Raw genomic sequence first — 20,006 nt, forward strand, 5'->3', positions numbered from 1 at the left:
ATTCCTTTTTATTTTCCCACGTTCTGTGACGTTACAGACACAATCTTCTATGTATTTTAGTAGGATTTTTTTTTTTTTCTGTCAACCGCAAAAGTGATAGTTGACTAAAACGATGCAGGATTTAATTTACTCAAGTACAAATATGCACATTAGTTCTCACCCTCTTTCTATGGATACCTCTAAAAAAACCAAAATCAAAAATAAAACATGTGCAGTCAATTGCATTAATCAGTAATTTGAGGTTCAAATAAATCCTGCGAGCTTTGTTAAGAGAACATTAGGGAACATCATCATGACGCATGGAGAACGTGGTGGAGACGAGACAAAAGATTCATTTCTTTGGCCAACGCGGAGGACAAAATGTTCTGCGAAAAACTGACACAATGCATCAGCTGGAGCTACGTGCCGTCCTCTCAGTCAAACATGGCGGTCGCAGCATCATGCTTTGGGGAATTCTTTTGTCTCGTACTTGGGAAGCTGGTCACAGTTGATAGGAAGATGGATGGAGCTAAAAGCATAACAATACTGAAGAAAATTAGTTAAAGACGACACTTTCCATCAGGATGACAGCCCAAAAATCTAGAGAGCCAGACGATTACTGCACACAAAAAGGCAGCGTCGACTTGAGAACGCAGCAGAAACTGACTTTTGTTTTTCTTAGCCCTTCCAGTATCTGTTGTAGTAACAATGCTGAGCTAATTGGCTGCAAATATTTAGAATTTATGATGCGGGTTTGAAAAATGGTGAAAACGAGCCGAACCACCTGAAGTCTTTTCATGTCTGTCTTTTACATCCTGAGTTTTCAAACAGCCGTTTCGGTGCAACCCGAAGACAAGCGAAGGCAACATGTCTTCCCCCGGTGAGAAACCAGAGTCCAGACATGGAGTCAGGAGACATTTCTTTCTTTCTTTCTTTCTCTTTCTTTCTTTCTTTCTTTCTTTCTTTCTTTCTTTCTTTCTTTCTTTCTTTCTTTCTTCCTTTCTTCCTTTCTTTCTTTCTTTGGGTTGGAGGGGGGATAACAATTTGTGCGACGTCTACTGAGCGGGGTAAAAAGACACCGCAGCTCCTCCCACGGCGTTCTGATTGACGGCTGATCCAAGAGCAGAGCGTGGCGGGAAGGACTGCAAAAAAAACAAAACAAAAACGAGGATGGTAGATTAAAGCATGCACCAGTCTTAATTTCTGCTTGTGTGTGTGTGTGTGGGGGGGTGTGTGTGTGTGTGTGTGTGTGTGTGTGTGTGATTGGGGGTCTGGAGGTGTTGTGTTTTTCATATTCGGAGGTGTTTCCTCTCGCCCCTGCGGCCCCGCCGCTTTGAAATGACCCCCTCTCGTTGCGGCAGGATGAGGGAAGAACTGGGGGTGTTTGGCTCTGGGGAGGTTTTCTCACCCTCTGATTAATCAGGAGCAGACCGGGGGCCCCGAGGCGAGGCTGAGGCCGACACGGTCTGACGCCTCCGCTCTGCTGTGAAATAATCCTCCAGTGAGATTCACGATGGCGTGAAGGTTTTAGTCACGTACAGCCAGCCGACTCTGGGAGGAATGCGTGTAAAAGAAACGAGGACTTCATCGCTGCAGAAACACCAAATTTCACCAAATGCTTTTTTTTTTTTAGTTTCTAGTGCAAATATCTCAATACACTTGGAATAAAACAAAAGTATTTTGTAAGTAATTTTTCAGAGAGACATAGGAGCTTGTTTTAAGTGAATAATTCCTTAATATTGATGAAAAATTATAGATAATTTATAGATAATTGGCATTTTAATCAACTGCCTGTGGAAGTTGTGGGTTTTTCATCAGTATTAAGGAATTATTCACTTAAAACAATAAATATTAGTTTTACCAAGAAGATGTTTGTACTAGAAACTAGAAAAAAGTACTTTGTTCTTTTTTCAGTGTAAATTTCAGAAACATTGACAAACTATTAGCCTTATATTTTAGATCAATGAAAACCAATTATAATATCAAAGGAAACTGCCCAGAGCAAATAAAAAAAGTCAGTTTTCAAATGATAATTTCATTAAGTTATCCTGTTCACATGAAAATTAAAAGCCTCCAAAAGACAATAATGAACAAATGGAAACTCTTTTTATGTAAAACTGTTTTAATTTAACCTTATTCTCGAGCCTGAGCTGCAGGTTTCAGATCTTGTCACAGCGTTAGACTCGATCTTAAGACCTTCTCCATCAAAGTAGGCCACAAACTTTGCCACTTCATCACCATGTTTGACTGAAAGTATGTTTAGATGTTAATTTTCTAAAATGTTGTTTTCGTTCAGAGAAAGCCCAGGAACCTAGTGTTGACCATGAACCTGGTCTTAGTTTAGGGTAAAGACGGCACATTGCGACCCAAACACATGTCCAGACGACCCAACAGCGTTCTGAAAGGTCACTTTTTTGCAGACTTGATTATCGCAACAGCGTTTTCACTGGACTATCAAGAAAAAAAAAACAATCAGATGCTTTAAAATGCTGCTGCGAGAGTCCTTACAGAAACAAAAGCCGATCAGCGCTCCAGCCGGGTTCTGAGGTCCTCACGCTGTAAGCCGTAAATCAGAACCTCACTAACGGGCCTCTCACCTTCAAAAGCCTGGACAAGGTGTCTGATCCGATCGTCTTTGGCGCTATAAACCATTAAGAGCGCTAAAATCATCTGAATCAAACCTACCATTCTCTCCAAGAGTCAGAACAAAGCAGCCTTCAGGCTTTAAACACCAAAACTTTGGAATAAGCTCCCTGTACTCTGCAGGAATGCTCCCACCCTGAGCTCTTCTAAAACAAGGTTAAAACCTTTTTATTTGCTGTTGCCTACTCTAAACCAAGTTTTTTTTTCCCCCCACTAAACTTCATTTTTAAATCTGTCATATTAGCGTCAAAGAAAAAGCACTTTGATTTTGCCTTGGGCCAAAAGGTGTTAAATAAGTAACCTTGCCTTGCCGTACTCCAGATGTAATAGGATGTCTCATAAATCCACAGAATATTTTTTTCCAGGAGTCTTGAGGATCATCAAGATGTCTTTTTTTTTCCCCTTCTTTTTTTGTTTTGCAGTGGTTTTGATCTCCATGGATGCCATTTTTGCCCATTCTCTTTCATACTGTTGAATCATGAACTTTGACCTTAGCAGAGCGTAGATATACCTGCCGGTTGTTGATGGTTTTATGAGTCATCGACGCGCTCCAGAAGTAACTTTGGTTGGTTTTCTCCTCCGTTTGGGGATGACGGCTCGCACTCTGGTTCTTAGAAATAACCTTGTAGCCGTCGCTTAGCCGCGTTTCCATGACAAATTGTGCGCAAATATTCCACTTATGTCGAAAAAACATAGTTTTGCAATTGTGGCGTTTCCTGTTAAATAAGAAGCGCAATAAAAATCATGTGTGAATAAGTTTCTTCGCGCGATCAGTCATTAAAAAACGCTGCGCCGTGATCCTCCTACCACTTCCTGTTGTCGTCTTCTTCGTGGTTTGCGGCAGTAGTAACATCCGGTTGTTGATCATGTGACTCACGTGATGGAAAAAAGGTGATTCCATCTCAGTTTTGGAAAATAAACCAAATTACAGTAAAAAAACAACAACAAAAAAACCATCATCCAGAAAACAAAACTTTTTTCAAAATATTTGAGTTTTTTCAAAATGGGCAAGTTTCCATTGGGCAAATGGTTCCACTTTACAATAAAACTCCTCTTTTAGATGGCTAATAAATAGTTCATAGATATGTTATTAATTCATCTGTACTTATAAATCATAAATAACTGCTTATCATGCATAAAGAAGGAGAAGGAGACTATATGCTAAAAATCAGATTTGGCTCACTATTTGGCAAAAAAAAAAATCCCTGTGGATTTTGTCTCCTTCTCTCCCTTAATTAATGCATAATAAAGAGTTATTCATGATTTATAAACTGTTGAGATGAATTAATAACATATCTATTAACTATTTATTAACCAGCTGTAATCGGAGCCTTATTGTAAAGTAGCACCAAGCAAAGTTATTTTTGAAATGTCAAATTGCTCAATCATATGAAAACTCGGCTAATCACTGTTTCTGATCTGTTAATATTTTTTAGATGTGGCCCTGATTATTTCTTTACCTTTTTTTCTGTTGGCGATTTTCAGCCTACTTCATGTTGTCGGATTGGTTCTGTTCAAGTATTGAACAAACAAATCTTCTGGAACTAATTAATCAATTAATTTGATTAAACACAATTCTTGAGGCGACGACTTTGTCTGATTTTGAGGTTTCTTTGTTGATTTGAAGCATTTGAAATGTGACAAAAGGGAACAAAGTTTTTAGGAAGCTGCATTGCATCTTTCCTGCTAATATGGAAAACACTCCCAGCTGTAAATCCCCTCAGTTTATTTCTCTATATTTACATGTTTGCTTACAGATCATCCTTCACTCCATGCACAAGTATCAGCCTCGGGTTCACATCATCAGGAAGGACTTCAGCAGTGAGCTGTCTGCTAGCAAACCAGTGCCGAGCGGGGAGGGAGTTAAAACGTTCAGCTTCTCCGAAACCGTCTTCACAACCGTCACCGCCTACCAGAACCAGCAGGTAAGCAGCCCCATTTTGTTTCTCCCTCTCTCTCTTAGGAAATTTCATTTTTAACTTAGCATATTTTAAGAATTTGTAAAAAAAAAAAGTTATGTGTTCGCAAAGGGGGAATTTACTCCTCAGCTTTATGGATTCTTTTATTTTTGGTCATACATCTAGTAAGATGTTGCATCTTACTAGAAAAAAAATCTTTTTGTGTGAGTTAATGTTGAGCTTCATCAATTTCAGCATGCGTTGTCCTGTCTGCCGTTTTGACAGATCACCAGACTAAAGATTGATCGCAACCCCTTTGCCAAAGGATTCCGGGACTCGGGCCGAAACAGGTACAGAATAAATCCTGTCGGGAGTGCTTTGTTTAACTCCTTGCATCTGTTTCCATCCATCAACTAAACCTATTCATTATTTCAAAGGTTTTAACGTTATGTTCCGAAAAAATATGTATAATCTTCGCTTCTCGGCCAGAGGAGTGCTCTTGTGAGGAATGCGTCCGGTTAGGAAAACCTGCCTTTTATTCCCGACAAAAAGATGTTTTCTTAAATCTCACCACGGAGTTCTGTCGCTTAACCACATCTTGTGTTCTTGCGCTGCCCTCTAAATAGCCGAGATCCACAGTAAAAGAAACAACAGTGGGAACAAAAGGATCACTGGCTTTCTCCAAAGAACACTGTGTGATCGCTACCAACATTTTTCAACTTGTTGTTGTCAGTAACATATGTAGTCAGAGTCACTAGATAATATATTTTCAGGCGCTTTTTTTTTCCTTCCCTTTTTTTATGGCAAGAAGTTTCACAACACCATGACGACTTACTGATATTAATCACATTGCTTTTTTAATCAAAGCAGATGGAAGTGTGTGTGCAGTGACCTCATTGTGACCTTATGTGCTACTTGTTGCTTATCAATGTGTTTTCCAGGCATATAGTGCCATTTTATAGTACAATAAAGTAGCTATATTATCTTCAGTTGTTATAAAATTGCCATATATGTGTCAAATATGACCTTAAATTGGGCCTCTGTCTCTTTAAGAAGCTCTTGTTCTTTCTGAAGCTCCGCCTTCAGGAAGTCATCACAACATGGTTCCTCTATTAACCCTTTAGCAACATTTTTACCAGCGTTTCACTGAGAAGTAGCTCCTATAATGAGCTCAGCAGATGCTCAACTCCACCAGGTGTTTGCTAATTGCTGCTGGCTAGTCTGAAGGAGCCGAGTGGGGGAGTCACAGGGGAGAGATACAGTTTCAAAACTCAGAAACTTGGAAATTAAAGCTCCAAGGAGGAGCTTCGTCCTCGAAGGCGGAGCTAGATCCACCCTGGTGTTTTGTAACAGCTGAATGGTTGCCATGGAGATTAAAGGATCTTTCAAACATGCATAAAAGAATCAAAGCAAGGCTTCAGCTATGTTTCTCATGAGGGAATTACATTATAACACGATGTAAAGCTCAAAGAGGTTGATTATTCATAATACTGCCTCATACTAGGGATTAGATTGGGGAGATTTATTAATATTTATATGAAAAACGGAGGCATTAAGTGGCGCATCCACAATCATCTTCCTGGATAAAACACAAATATTCAGTTTGGCTGCCTGGTTTTTAAGTGTCAGTGATTTTAATGCACAGTATGTTAATGAGAGTCAGGCTGCCTCGCTCTTCTATCAGCCTCAACTTTCTCAATGTCTCATAGATTTTTATTGGCTTCTGTGAACATGACAGGCCAGTGCAAACATGATGACAGTTTAAGGGTTCATAGCATTGTTTTATTGGGATGTACAGGTGAGATTTTTCAATATAATAATAGTAATAGACGTATTACTCAGAGATTTCATTTATGATGTGCTTTATATCTTGAGAACTCAAAGGACTGCAAAGGTCTCAAACAACAACAATAAACACAAGAATACATATTATTTCCATCTGCCAAGACAGGTTAGCGATGTCCGACGAGTGTGAAATAATCTGTTCTTGTAGTAAAAATGCAATAAAATGTGTTTTTTATTGAATTTGCATGAAGGCACAAAGTGATGTTGGCAGTACATAAAAAGGTAAGCGCTCCAACAAGTAGCACATACGGTCACAATGAAGTCACAGAAGCAGCAGGTCATCTCTAAGGATAAAAATAATGATAAATTATTTTTGATTCAAAAACTCAGAGACGCAAAACTTTAACCTCCCTCTGTGTTTTTACTCCTGTGAGGCTGCCTCACGTTGATCTACTAGCTTTAAACATATTTTTTGCTGCTTGCCTCTCTTCTCTTCCTCACATTTTGATTTGATCTTTTTTTTGTACTCAAAAACAGAAAATACAATTTTCTGTTTTTGTTGGACTCCCAAAAATGAAAATGGATTTAGAAAAGGGAACGCACACCAAGCGGTGGAGCGAAGTTTATCATCGCTGTGGTATTACTCAGAGAAAAAACATCGTTTTTCCCTCTTTAGCTGGTGATCATTAAGGTTATGGCTTGTGGTTCAGCTCTGGCACCCGGCACACCCGTTCCAAGCCCTCATGACCACCTGGGTCTGCTGGTCCGTCTACCTCGCCGTTTAACCGTAAATTCCTGCCCAGTTGTAAAAACCCTTTATTCATAGAAACCATAAATAAATCCAAACACTTTCAGAGCAAAAGATTTGGTTATAAAAATGCTTCTGGAAACAATGGCTTTGTGTAACAGAATCTTCCCTCCCTTTCACCTCGACTAGTCTAGACTTTTTTAAAATGTTTTTTTTTTTTTTTCTGACCTGCAAATCACCACATCAGCAGGGTTATTAACACAGTCTGGACTCCTCAGACGTCGTACGAAGCGTCTAGCGAGTCGGGCGTTACTGTGAAGCTCTACATGTTCTGTAGGACGTCCTCGCCTGCTCTCCTCCAAATCCATACAGTAAAGGTTTTTCTCACTACGTGCAGAATAAACGACGTCACTGAAGATATCTGCTGCCCTCCTCTGCCTCTTCCTCCCCTCCTTCCAGTCTCTTTTCTTTCGAGCCGCCGCGTCGTCCATCAGGTCTTTGTATCCCGATGAGTATCAGCGTGATGGAGGAGGAAGGGAATGAGAGGGACGTTAAACCCGGCAGACCCGCCTCACATGAAAGCAGCCTCCTTCATCTGGTCCGCATTATTAAGCGCACAGATATTTGAGACATCTTTTTTCATTTTTCAAACAATAGGCCGTTTGATTTACGAACTGGCATCGGAGTTTTATTGCAGGGGAAGCAACAGATGAAAAGATAACAGAAAGTGAGATATTTGTCCGTGGAGAGAAGCGAGGGAAAATGAATTTGTCCTCACGTGCGGCTTCGGATTCCAGCTCTGCAGCCCTTCTGTTCGCTTCGCATCCCTCACCGCTCTGCTAACCCTCCCTCAACCCTCCAGTGGTCTCAAGAGACCTAACGGAGTTTTTTTTTTTTTTTTTTTTTCATTTTACGGTCAGGCGGGGTCGCACTGACATTTGTCGTGCTCCTCCTGAGTGTCACGTTAACACAGAGGGAGGCTTGAAAACCGTCTGAACGCTTCATTCTTTCTTTTTAACTTTGGTTAGTGAAAATTACAAATATGTGGTGCTAATATTTACAATATCCATTCAGACCTCAGAGAAAGTTTGATGAGTAACTTTTTTTCTAATTCAGAAAACTTTAAATTCCTTCCTCTGAAGAGCTGCACCAATCAGAGTGTGTATCCGTGATTTGGAAACCGTCGATCTGCTAATACCGATTCTACCCGATCCTGGTAGAAAAAAAAAAAAACACAGCTAGAACTGAGCATCAAGACATGTTGTGAACACCTTAGGATGGTTTAATGTAATCATTAGCCTCAAGCGTAATGTTTTCTGTGTTTTTTTCTGCATTTTTTTCTTCCACTCAACTTCCAATTGCTGTGGATACGGTGTTTTGCGAACAGCCAGCTGGTTAAACAATGATATTAAAAAATCATACGGGCTGGACAAACGACAACGAAAGGTTCCCACCAATGAACCCGACACACGAGATGCGACGACAACAGCAGCAACAAAAGTTTAACCTTTTTCGACTTTCTTGCGTCGCATAGCTAGTCGCGAATGTATGAGCTCAAAATTTCACACGCACAAATTTCACTGGTTGTTCAGCTGGATGAGGGCAGTCGGCTTTTGGCCTCACAAGTTCTACAGGAAATAAAGGCGGAAGAAGTGACATCGCCACTAAAATATGGCTTTTATAACTTTTAAACAAATACAAAATGATTTAAAGTTGACATTCTCATGCATCTTTTGCATATTCCATTAGCAATTAGCTTAGTTAGCACAGCTAGCATTGCTTAAACAGCCGACCTTCTGAATGTAGAGATTTTTACGGTAACATTGGGATTTCTAAAAGGTTGCTAACATTTAATTTAATGGTTCATAACAGTTGAGCAAGCATGCTGTGCGTCTTCTCAGGTCCTGTATTCCTTCCAGCCTTCCTGTTATGATTTTTAAGTTTTGCTCTCTAGCAGCCTGAATGAAGTACAGACGCGTCACAACATGGCCAACAAACAATTCAAGCTTTTTCCTTCAGTTTGCCTCCTCAGACTTCATTTTAAAACACTTCACTGATAGCTAAGCTAAGTCTTTTAGTTTGGTGCATTCGCTGACCAGAAAATAATTGGATTTATCATTTTCAGACTGAAAATTCTTGGATTCTGGAAAATCTCTCCGCTCTGCTCTTTATTTTGGATTTGTCTTGTTTTTTAATTAGCTCATTCCAGATTGAGTCACATTTGAACAAATATTTAGGTTTTGTTTTATAGAGCCTATAGTTTATATAACACCAAGTAGTGTTGTATCAGCGGTTATGTTTTATTGTAAGAGAAAAAGAAACAAGAAAAGGAGGACTAAGGTCCAGAGCGCACATAAAAACCTGGTTCTGGAAGACTTATAGTCGACTTTCTGGATGGCCCTCCAAAAACCCCGACCTCAGCTATACTCGATATTTGAAGGCCGCGCGTAAAAGCCCAGTCCATGTCCGGAAACCAGCCGATTTTAAACGAACTTTACCGCTCGTTCCAAAAAGAAAGAGCGGTAAAACATCCTGCCAGGCTTTAGCCCAGTTCTGCCTGTTCTTTCTAAGGAAAATGTTTTTTTTTTTTAGAAGTTAATATATATTTTCTTTTTTAAATACAACGATTTGTTGCCACTGACCTCGCAGAGAAGAAAATATCAGAGCGGAAGGCAGCAACTTTTTATTTGGAAAAAGAGAAGTCAAACATTAAAAAACGCTGTGGCGTGCTTCGTTATTTAAGCCACTTTTAAACTTTAAGGAGCTAATATTAGAATCGGATATGAATTGCATAAACAGTCGTCGGGAAAACGCAGTTATTGCACACGTGTTTACGCTGTAGGAGCTAAAGGGAGGGACAGCGCGGCTACTTTTGCACTGGAACTTTATCATTTCCTGCATCCAGTGGAAAATCCATGTTAATGAAAAGGGCAAACCTCCACAGCCAATTATCACATTAAACACCAGCCCTTTTATTTAAAAAAATATATATTCTGAATTACCTACTGCATCCCAATATAGATCCAAGCTGGGCCCGGCGGTAACTGGCGGAGGTGTCTTTCTGCTGGTGTCCTGGTGAGGCGGCTTTACGGCCTGCCAGGAGGACACAGCTCATTTATTGTGTTTTGGTCCCACCGCAGCATGAATGATCGCAGTCAGATTAGCGAGGCGCACAAACGAGCCGCCTTGCTCTGGGAGTTAGCAGCCCTAAAATAACAGCGGCCGGCGCTGGCTGCCCCCCCCGGCAGCGGGCCGGAGCCATGTGCGCCGGGAGGTAAATCAAGCCGGACAGAGAAGCATGTGCAGATTCAAGGAGAAACGTCACCTCGGATTTATGTGCGCAGTAAAAGGGAAGAAAAAGAAAAGAAAAGAAAAGAAAGAAAACTTCCTCCTTTTTTAACGGCCCTGGTTTCCTCCAAGCAGACGCCGCCTCTAGTTGGTCTGACGGTTTTCGGTCAGCTGCCTCCGACTTCTCTGGCTCTCCTGTCGTAAGCGCTCAGGCAGAATCCATCACTGTCCATCTTCTTCTAACTCGTCGTTTCGTGCTTTGATTACCTGTTAAAAGCTTTCCAGACTCACCGCGTTTGTTTCTAACCTGGACTTGAAATTAATTTTGACACCATTTAAGATATACGTTTTTGATTTAGAGTCATTATTGACCGTCTCACTGTGTGTATCACGAATACTTAAACAACAAACTTAAAATCTGCAATACAATCTCTTCAGATCAGTGAATGTAAATCATTTTTATGAGTTCTGTTGTCCAGCGAATAAATTTTGCTGGACGACATTCTAAGGAGCGTTTGATGCCGCAGCTGTAAGAAATTTTAAATATCCAAAAGAAATAAACAAAATAGCAGAAACAACAGATAAAATCAATTATGAAGTCTCTGTAAAAGAAAAATAAAACAGTCACTTTTGTCATCCAGGGTTTGACAGAAAAGAGAGAAAATGGAAAAATGATAAATCATGCAAAAATAGAAATTATTCAGCTTGTTGTAACTGATTTCACAATTAATTAATTGATTTATTGCGACAGGCCTGGGAGATGCTAGGAAGATATTTACTGAAAAGTCTACAGTTATTTCCATTATTTCACTTTTTCTAATCAAACAAGCAAAAACTCGGCAAGTCTCATCCTGCTGACATACGTTAATTATTGCATTCACAGAGCCTCAGTTACTTACAATTGCTTGTACAGTTACAGCAAAGTTTTTACTCATTTTATTCTTGTAAAAAGTCTGTTTTTTAAAGTTCAAATTAATACAAATGCACATTTTGAACATTTTTAATTAGTTGCACATTCTTTTGGACCAGAGTCGCTATTTTTCAGTAACTATGCAGTAGTTTTGATGACATTTTCCCTGCTGCACAGTGTTTTTATTAGTTATGAATAAAATAATTTAAATTGAACAGAAGTCAGTTTAAATGCACTGGATGTAATATGTGCAAATATGTGTAGAAATAGGAAAATTGTTGCTGCAGACCTGCCTATAATATGCTCCTTATTGATAGCAGCGACACCCAGTTCAGTAAATAACGGTTCTATACAAACTAATGTGGGAAACTGGTGTTATTTCATCTAAATATTTAGAAAATGACTTTTCTACTCTAATACAGGTCAGCCTGTTATACAGGCTCAGGGTTTCCCTCAGTGTATTATAAGCCTGGCGGGCCTCCAGGCTTTCCTTGTGCCCCCACCAGGCTAAGCATTGCTTATTTATTTAAGTCTTTTTAAAATGTTTGCATTTTTAAAGACTTTATAGTTGGTGTTCAGGTGTTAATCTTTCAATAACACATAATTATCAAGTGATATTTTCAAATTTCCTGTCAACTTTAAACATTTTTTAACTCAAAAACACGACAAGCTGCTGGATGAACCTTGTAGACCCATTCATTAAATTAGAATACTAGTGAAAAATCAATTTATTTCAGGAACTTTATCACTAAGTGAAGTACATTTTATTAATTAAGTACACATAGAGAAATGCTTGAAAGCCTTCCTGTGAATTATGATGAAAAAATGACATTTAAAATCAGAATATAACACCAAACAAATAAAAGAATAACATTTGTTAACACAGAAATGCAATCTTAACAAAAAACATGTGTAAAAATGAAACAGCAGACAATAAATTCTGTCCAAACGCCATAATCAAAATCATCATGAATAATTCTAATCAAATATGTTATGATCAGTGTTCCAGTTATTATGAACCAAAGGCGAACAGGTGGGACTTTAGCCTTGATTTAAAGGAACTCAGTGTTTCACATTTATCGAATATGGCTGCAACCTTCTCACAGGACCTTACTCCAGAAATGCCAAACTTCTCCTTTGTAACATCAGGACGTCAAAGCGCCTGAGTTACTTTGCTGAAAGTGAGAAATACCAATGAGATCTCATCAAATACCTTTTATTTTGAAAGAACACAAAAAGCCTCACCAGGAAGGAAGACGGCAACTATACTATATATACCTGTATACTATAAAGGTAGAAACAAAGTAAAAGACTCACCCGATGTAAACACAAAGCAGTGAAACGTTGAACCGAGTCCCAGCGCATCGTCACTGGACGACGCGCTGGGACTCGCTGTAGTTTCAGACGTCTGACCTGTAGCGTCTCTCTCTCTCTCTCTCTCTCTCTCTCTCTCTCTCTCTCTCTCTCTCTCTCTCTCTCTCTCTCTCTCTCTCTCTCTCTGTGTTTCAGAACCGGCCTGGAGGCCATCATGGAGACGTACGCTTTCTGGAGACCTCCTGTGAGGACCCTCACGTTTGAGGACTTCACCAACATGCAGAAGCAGCAAGGTACGCTAATCTATGTTCACTTTCCGAGAGAAAATCCTTTGGAAAATAATCTGTCAGCTAAATTCAGTCAGTCAGCTTTTAATTTTGTTGGCGAACCTCTTGGTGGGATTTCATCTGCTCCAAAAAACCAGACGGGAGAGCGCTGGCAGCTCTTACAGAGTAAATTTAATTTATTGTGAAGGTCAGAAATCCATGAGGTGACTCACTTCACTGTGAGTCATTATATTTGTGTTTCCCTCAAGCAGGCCAACAAACAAAATATTTGACGCAGAGAACGAGCTGGAGAAATTTGACGATTTTGCACCTGAAGCAAACAAGCCGTAAAACAGAATTTTGCTTTCTTAAAACTTGCCATCCTGGGATTTTACTGTGTGCTTTGCAAAAATTAACATTTTGCCACATTGAAAACCGCAGCGTAATAGTTGGGTTTGTCGAAAGTGTTGCATTGTTTTTAAAATTTCTTGCTGAAAAAAGTGAACTGCTGAAATTAAAAATTGTTTGCAGCATTTGGACTCGGTTGAGTCAGTTCAGTACACTGCAAAAACACAATGTCTTAGGACACTTAAAAATAAGACAACAATAAAATTTCAGCACAAAACAAGCAGCTTGCTTTAAGTCAATAATTTCTTTGTATTTATGAGAAATTACTGGATATAAGTGGAAATAATCAGGACATTTTTCCCATTATTTGCTCAAAACAAGCTCCTATTTCTTGCTGAAAAGTTGCTTATAAGTAAATTTTGTCTATTTTAAGTGAACTAAGATATTTGCAATAGAAGCTAGAGTAAAAAATACTTGGTAAGATTTTGACGAACTTAACAGAACTGCTGCTCCACGCAGGTTTCTGCCTTGAGAAATCACCTCATCTGTCACATCGCTAGTTTCTGATTCCCTTCCACTTATTCCTGTCACAATAAACAATAAATCAATTAATCGCCTGATAAATTAAAGCAAGCTCAATCATTTTCATTTGCACGATGTATCGTTTTTGCTCTTTCTACCAAAAACTGGATGACAAAAGTCTTTTTCTAAAGGACAGTTTTGTTTACAGAGCCATCATGATTCGTTTTATTTGCCGTTTCTGTTGTTTTGTTTATTTATTCTGGGTATTTAAAATGTCTTCCAGTTCCAGTGTTTAAACGTTCATTAGAATTTAAAGCTTATTTAACTTTGAGAATTTGTCCTTGCATTATTATTATTATTGCCATTATATTACCTGAAGATGGTCTCGATACAAGAATATTATCGTTCATCGCGATAACTTCCGGGACGATTTGTCGTCCAGCAAAATTTCTTATGGTGACGGGCCTGACTAGACCTTGTTGGGCTTTTATTAGTAAAAAAATAAAATAAAAAAGTTGAAAAACATTATTTTTTTCTATTTCAAAAAATAGGGCACTTTGTTGGCCTATCCAAACATTTCAACACAATACACTGAAGTTTACGATTGTAACATGAAATAAGTCATCTTTACTTTACCTCGTGTGTATTTCATCTGTTTCATCTGTTTCTTCACAACCGCTTGATTTTTGCGATCCGCTTGGGGTTACAGCGCAGCGTGTGCACGCACCAGGTGCGTCGCTGTCCCGACGTGAACTTTTCTCTGCATTTTTCCGCCCCCTCCTCTCGTCTATCATCGCTCACTGCATCAGCCATGCCTGTCCTTCACTTGAGCTTGGCCATGCGCCGCTTTTCTGGCGGGTCCGCCTGCGTCTGCTGAACTTTTCACACCGCGCGCAGGCCTCCGGTACGAAACCATTACCCTGCTGGCTTTGGACCGCTCCGAGTCCCCGTCAGTACTGCGCTCTCTCTCCCCCTCCGGTGTCGCCCAAAGCGAGGCTTAGTAATGGCTCATTTCAAAGACCTCGCCGCTGTGGAGTAGCTTTTTTTCCCTGCTGACTTTTTTTTTTTTCCTCCTTTTTGTGTAAATTACCACTGGAGGTCAGTATGACGTGATGCTAACATGTGTTTGTCATCCTAAAATTCCTCTGCCGTAATTAAGATTTAATTAAAGTTTTTACACCGTCTTTGTCACCCTGCACGGACCCCGTTTTTTCTTTTCTTTTCATCTTTGGCGTAAAGGGTGAAAGCGCACACGCGCTGCTTTCACGTCCTCCTTGAAGCACCTTGAATCCCGCTGACCGGAGGAAAACATGACATCACCACGCTATCGTTCTCTCTTGGCCGAGCAGTGCTGGCCGTATTATCGAAGGCATATGGTGCAAAATCACAAGAATCCCGGCCAAGCAAGTCCTGGACCATTTAGCCTCTCCTCTCCTCTTCGTTCTAGTTTCAAGCTGAATTTCTCCGACAGCAGCGGCGGCGGGAACTCCTGCCAGAGCCTCATTAATCGAAAAGTATGTGATTGATATCCCACAACTATTGTTTCACTCCGAGAGGCCTGACTTGTGGTTATCGTCTGCTTCAACAACGTTGCGCTTTATGTGCATCTTACGTGTGTTTGTGTGTGTGCGGAGCGGCCATGTTGACCAGCCAAATGTTTAATGATCCCGTGCCTGATGTGGTGTCAAGGACAGCTTGAGAGAGTAGAAGTTGCAGCTATTCTGAGAGGGAGAGAGTTAAAGAAAAGAAGAGTGGTGTGTGTATTTAAGAGCCAGGGTTTTGTTCAGCTTACATTATCAGTCTGATTCAGTGCAGGTGTCCAACCTGGACATACTCCCTGTTCGCAACCACTGTGAACCAGGGATGTCCTGATCGGGATGTTTTATTTCTATGTTTTTGTGTGTCCGGTTCTGATCGGGATTATTTTAGATTAGGAAGCTGTTGATTTTAGTGTTTTGGCTGTTTTGTAGTTTCCTGGAAGTTTGCTCCAGATTTGTGGTGCATAGAAGCTGAATGTTGCTCCTCTGTGTTTGGTTCTGGTTCTGGTGGCTGCAGAGCAGAACCAGAACCAGTTAATGATTTTTCTTCACCTTGGATTTTAAGATGGGTGCGTTTTTTGTTTTTGTTTTGTTTTGTTTTTTTCTCGGCCATTATTAGTTCATGATCTACGAACCATTTTTACTAACATTGATCTTCTAACTGGACTTTCATGTTAACTTCTCCTCAAGTCCCAGTTGAATACCGTGGAATAAATCTGCAGGGTTTCCCCCAGAAAACTTTCTAAGCCCGGTGCTCGGGTTGCTGGGCAGTCATTCATCCAGCCCGCCACCATGTTTTTGAGTTAAAAAATGTTTAAAATTGACTGGAAATTTAAAATGATCACTTGATAGTTAAGTGTTATTGGAAGACTGGAACATTAATACCTAAACACCAACTATAAAGTCTTGAAAAGGGCAATACTTAAAAAGAAACTAAAATTAATAAACAATACTTAGCACAAGAAAAGCCTGGTGGCCCGCCAGGCTTATTACACTGGGGGAAACCCTGAATCTGCGTTTCACCAGCTCTGTCTGCGCTTTGTTTTCCAGGCGGCAGCACCGGGACGTCTCCCACCACCTCCAGCACGGGGACGCCTTCTCCATCCGGCGCGGCCCACCTCCTGTCCCCGTCCTGCTCCCCTCCTGCCTTCCACCTGGCCCCGAATACGTTTAACGTCGGCTGCAGAGAGAGCCAGCTCTGCAACCTGGGCCTGTCGGAGTACCCCGCCTGCGCCCGCAGCAACATGGCGGCCCTGCAGGGCTATGGCGGCCTGGCCGACGGCTCATATGGCCGCCTCCAGGCGGCAGGGGGAGCCGTGGCGTCCGCCCAGCCGTCCGAATCCTTCCTGCCGCAGAGGACTTCCTCCCTGATCGCCGCAGGCATGCAGGGCGGCGCCCACGGCTCCCTGGCTGGCGGCGGAAGCGGTGGAGGCGGTGGCAGCGCTGCCGGCGGCAAGATGGACGCCTATGGCGGTCAGCTGGGCTCGTTCCCGGCCTCCCAGCTTCAGTACGTGATGCAGGCCGGCGGAAGCTCCGGCTCCACCTCGTCTTCTTCGTCGGGGTCATCTCCGTCCTCCGCCCACATGTTCGGCGGCGGCCACCACCATGTGCAGCAGGGATCTTACAACGCCTTCTCCCTCCACAACCCCTACAACCTGTACGGATACAACTTCCCAGCCTCGCCTCGCCTGGCCGCCAGCCCAGAAAAGCCCCAGGGGGGGCTGCTCTGCTCCTCGGCGCCCGCCGGCGCCTTCGCTGAGCGCCAGTATCTGCCCAACGGCGGCATGGACACGATGCACATGATCGGCAATGCGGCGGGCGGCCAGCAGGGCGGCAGCTCCTGCGACGGACGTCAGTACGGCTCGTCCTCTCAGATGTCCATGCACATGGTGTGAAAACCGCGACCTCGACCTTCTCCACGTCGCTGAAACGATTTCAGGTGAAAAAAGGGAAGGAGGAAAAAAAACTGCAGTTGGTGAGTGTTGGTTTAAACCAACAGAGTTCACCTTTCAGAAACACGCCTACCACTCCAAACGCAATAAAAACAAAAGCAGGTATAAACTTCTATTTAATTATTTTATAATGATCTTGACAGCAGCTCAATGTTCTTACTGTTCGAAGGCAAATTTGAAGAAGTGGAAACGGAGTAGAGAAGGAAGTCTATGTGTTACGGTGCAATAATAATAGAAACAGCTCCAGTGTCATCCAGAGGTTTTTTTTTATTTTATTTTTTTACTTCAACCAGCGCTTGTGCCGTTTCGGTTGAGGGACGTCAAAGAGTCAACAGCTCTGTGTGGAGTTCGAAGGCTTTGGACAGAATGAAAGGGACAACTGGACAGCACCAGTGAGCGGTTCACTGCTGGAGGTGGAGGACCTGGGCGCGGTGGAGGCCGCTGACGGAGGAAAACAGAGCCGGTTCTTTTCGCTGTACAGTAAAATGTGAGAACAGGACTCCAACCAGACAGCTTCACCCACCTGTTTTCCACAAAAACTGGAACTCCTCACAATGTTTCCGGGATTTATGTGATTATATATAGTTATATATATGCATATAGTGGAAAAGGATTTGCCTCCTTGCAGATTTTTTCTATTTTTATCACACCTAAATGTTTCAGATCATATCAGACAAAGATAACCTGAGTAAATACAAAAATTAGAACCGTAAAATGACTTTGGGTGTTTCCACACCTGACGGTCCGGTAGATTCGTTTGGATTTGTTGCATTCTCAGCAGTTTGCTTTCACACTTTGAAAATCTTGTTCCCCTCCTCGCCTGTGGGGGCACTGCACAAAGAACTAACGAAGGGAACAACACCAAAACTTCTAAAGAAGACTCTGAGCACAACTTTGTCCTTCAAAAATGTAAGTAGCGCCACATTTTAGTGGTTGTAGGATTTCTTTCACATATTTGGTGAAAGACCACGAGCCATTTCTCCCTCTAGAGCTAAACACAAGCGTTTGTTCTGGTTACCCATAATGCCCTGCGCTACAACCTTTTGTTGTAGGGCAGGGCATTCTGGGCATTTTGCTTCCTGCTTTTGGAGCGATTTCTGGTTCACGTCCACTTCAGCCGTACAGACCTCGGTTTGTAGGGGTTTGCTTTTTTGACTAGTTTCAGAGTTCGATTGCGCGTTCACACCTCTCCAAATGAACCGGACTTTCTAGACAAATGAACTAGAGTTTGAGTAAGTGCAAAACCTTTTTAGTAATGACGAAAAGACGCAATTTCCCAATTCTGGTGTTACCATTTCCCTTTTGTGGGAATTTGCAGTCTACAGTTTTCCAGAACAGCTATGGATCCATCTCTTTCAAATGACAAACTTTTGATGAGCTTCTCAATGCACCAGAACCAGAACTTTGTGATGCACACCTGGCTTTGCAGGAGCCGGCTGCGCATTGTCCAAGGTGGCCAGTTCCTGCAAGTAAGGTGTGTTGCTGCTGTATGCAAACTGGTGTAACTGGTGTGATACAAAATGTTTCCAATGGAGTCTTTTTCAAAATGCATTTATTTTGATATGGCCAAAAAACAGCCTTGTCCTACAGAAAATATTTATCAAAAATTGTGAATTTATTTATTTATTTTTTTTTAAATTCCCGTGTTTCCATTAAGCAAATTTATTTTCGCAATTCCAGTTTGTATCCATAGATCAGCTTGTGACCTTTAGGGTGAAGGGCATTTGGAATATGCAGCAAGACAAAATCCCAAAGCTCCAAATGGTTTTGGATAAAGACTGTGCTTAAATCTAACCAGCATGCTGCAGTTTCACCTTTTGCTCGTGTTTGAAAACTCCTCAAGGTGGCTGAATAAAACCAGTCTGTGAAGTCAACCAGAACTCTTCAACAGTGATATCAAAGACTCATTGTCCCATAATCTTGGGCAGTAGTGGCTCAGCAGGTTGGGGTTGCCCATGTAGCCAATGGGTTGTTGGTTGAGACCCCCACCCAGTCTGTCTCAGACTTTGCTGTTGTGTCCTTAGACAAAACGCTTCACCCACTTTGATTGCTGGTGGTGGTCAGATTGAATTTCAGACTCCCTTCTGTCGGTCCACATCCAGGGCAGATGTTGGTTAGCTTCGTTGTAGCTATGAATGAGCGAATGACTGTAGCGTAAAGCGCTTTGGAGTCCTCTGACTTGGTAAAGTGCTAACAAGTGCAGGTTGTTTACTATTTTATCGTCTTCAGCCAGCTGTTAGTTTTAGAGGTCAATGATTTTTTCATGTTGGTTGGATAGTTATTTTCATCTTGGTTCACTAAAGTTTCATATAAAACTCCGAGTTAAAATAAGACACATTAAGTGTGTCAAAAAAAGTAAAAATAGAAGAGCTCTTCCAGGAGACAAACACTTCTTCATGGTATATATATATATATATATATATATATATATATATATATATATATATATATATATATATATATATATATATATATATAAGAAAAGAGATGGCAAATGCAATCAATATTATAAGCTTAAAAAGTTGTTGTGTGAAATGTTGAATAATAAGCAATACTATAATAAGAGAGTAAAGTATGTTGTGGTGTGTACTAAGATGTGTATTTAAGAGTTGACCAGTATAGCAATGTCACCTATCTGTTATTAAAATGTGTGCAAACGGGAATTAGCAAAGTTAATCTGTTTTTTTTCTTTTCTTTTTTTTTTTTGGTGTAGTTGTAAATACAAGTGCCAAGCACATGAAAAAAACTCAAATAAACGTTTATTTCATGTATGAAGATCGGATATGTTTCTTGTTTGTCCGCCGAATGTTTTCAT

The 20,006-nt window shown here is 41.1% G+C and overlaps 1 protein-coding gene across 1 annotated transcript in view; it reads left to right on the plus strand.

Moving 5' to 3' along the window:
• The window catches only part of tbx15 (T-box transcription factor 15), a 57,033-nt gene extending 37,511 nt beyond the window's left edge, over positions 1 to 19,522 (plus strand). Inside the window, exons 5-8 of the mRNA XM_014974093.2 lie at positions 4,380 to 4,547; positions 4,806 to 4,870; positions 12,761 to 12,858; positions 16,290 to 19,522. Of these exons, the coding sequence (XP_014829579.1) occupies positions 4,380 to 4,547; positions 4,806 to 4,870; positions 12,761 to 12,858; positions 16,290 to 17,134 (1,176 nt within the window). The 3' untranslated portion in view covers positions 17,135 to 19,522. The remainder of the gene's footprint in view (positions 1 to 4,379; positions 4,548 to 4,805; positions 4,871 to 12,760; positions 12,859 to 16,289) is intronic.
• The last annotated feature ends 484 nt before the right edge of the window (positions 19,523 to 20,006 follow it).

Source organism: Poecilia mexicana, unplaced genomic scaffold, assembly GCF_051168715.1.
Source record: "Poecilia mexicana isolate PSO_F unplaced genomic scaffold, ASM5116871v1 scaffold_2, whole genome shotgun sequence".
In the NCBI taxonomy this organism is placed as follows: Eukaryota; Metazoa; Chordata; class Actinopteri; order Cyprinodontiformes; family Poeciliidae; genus Poecilia; species Poecilia mexicana.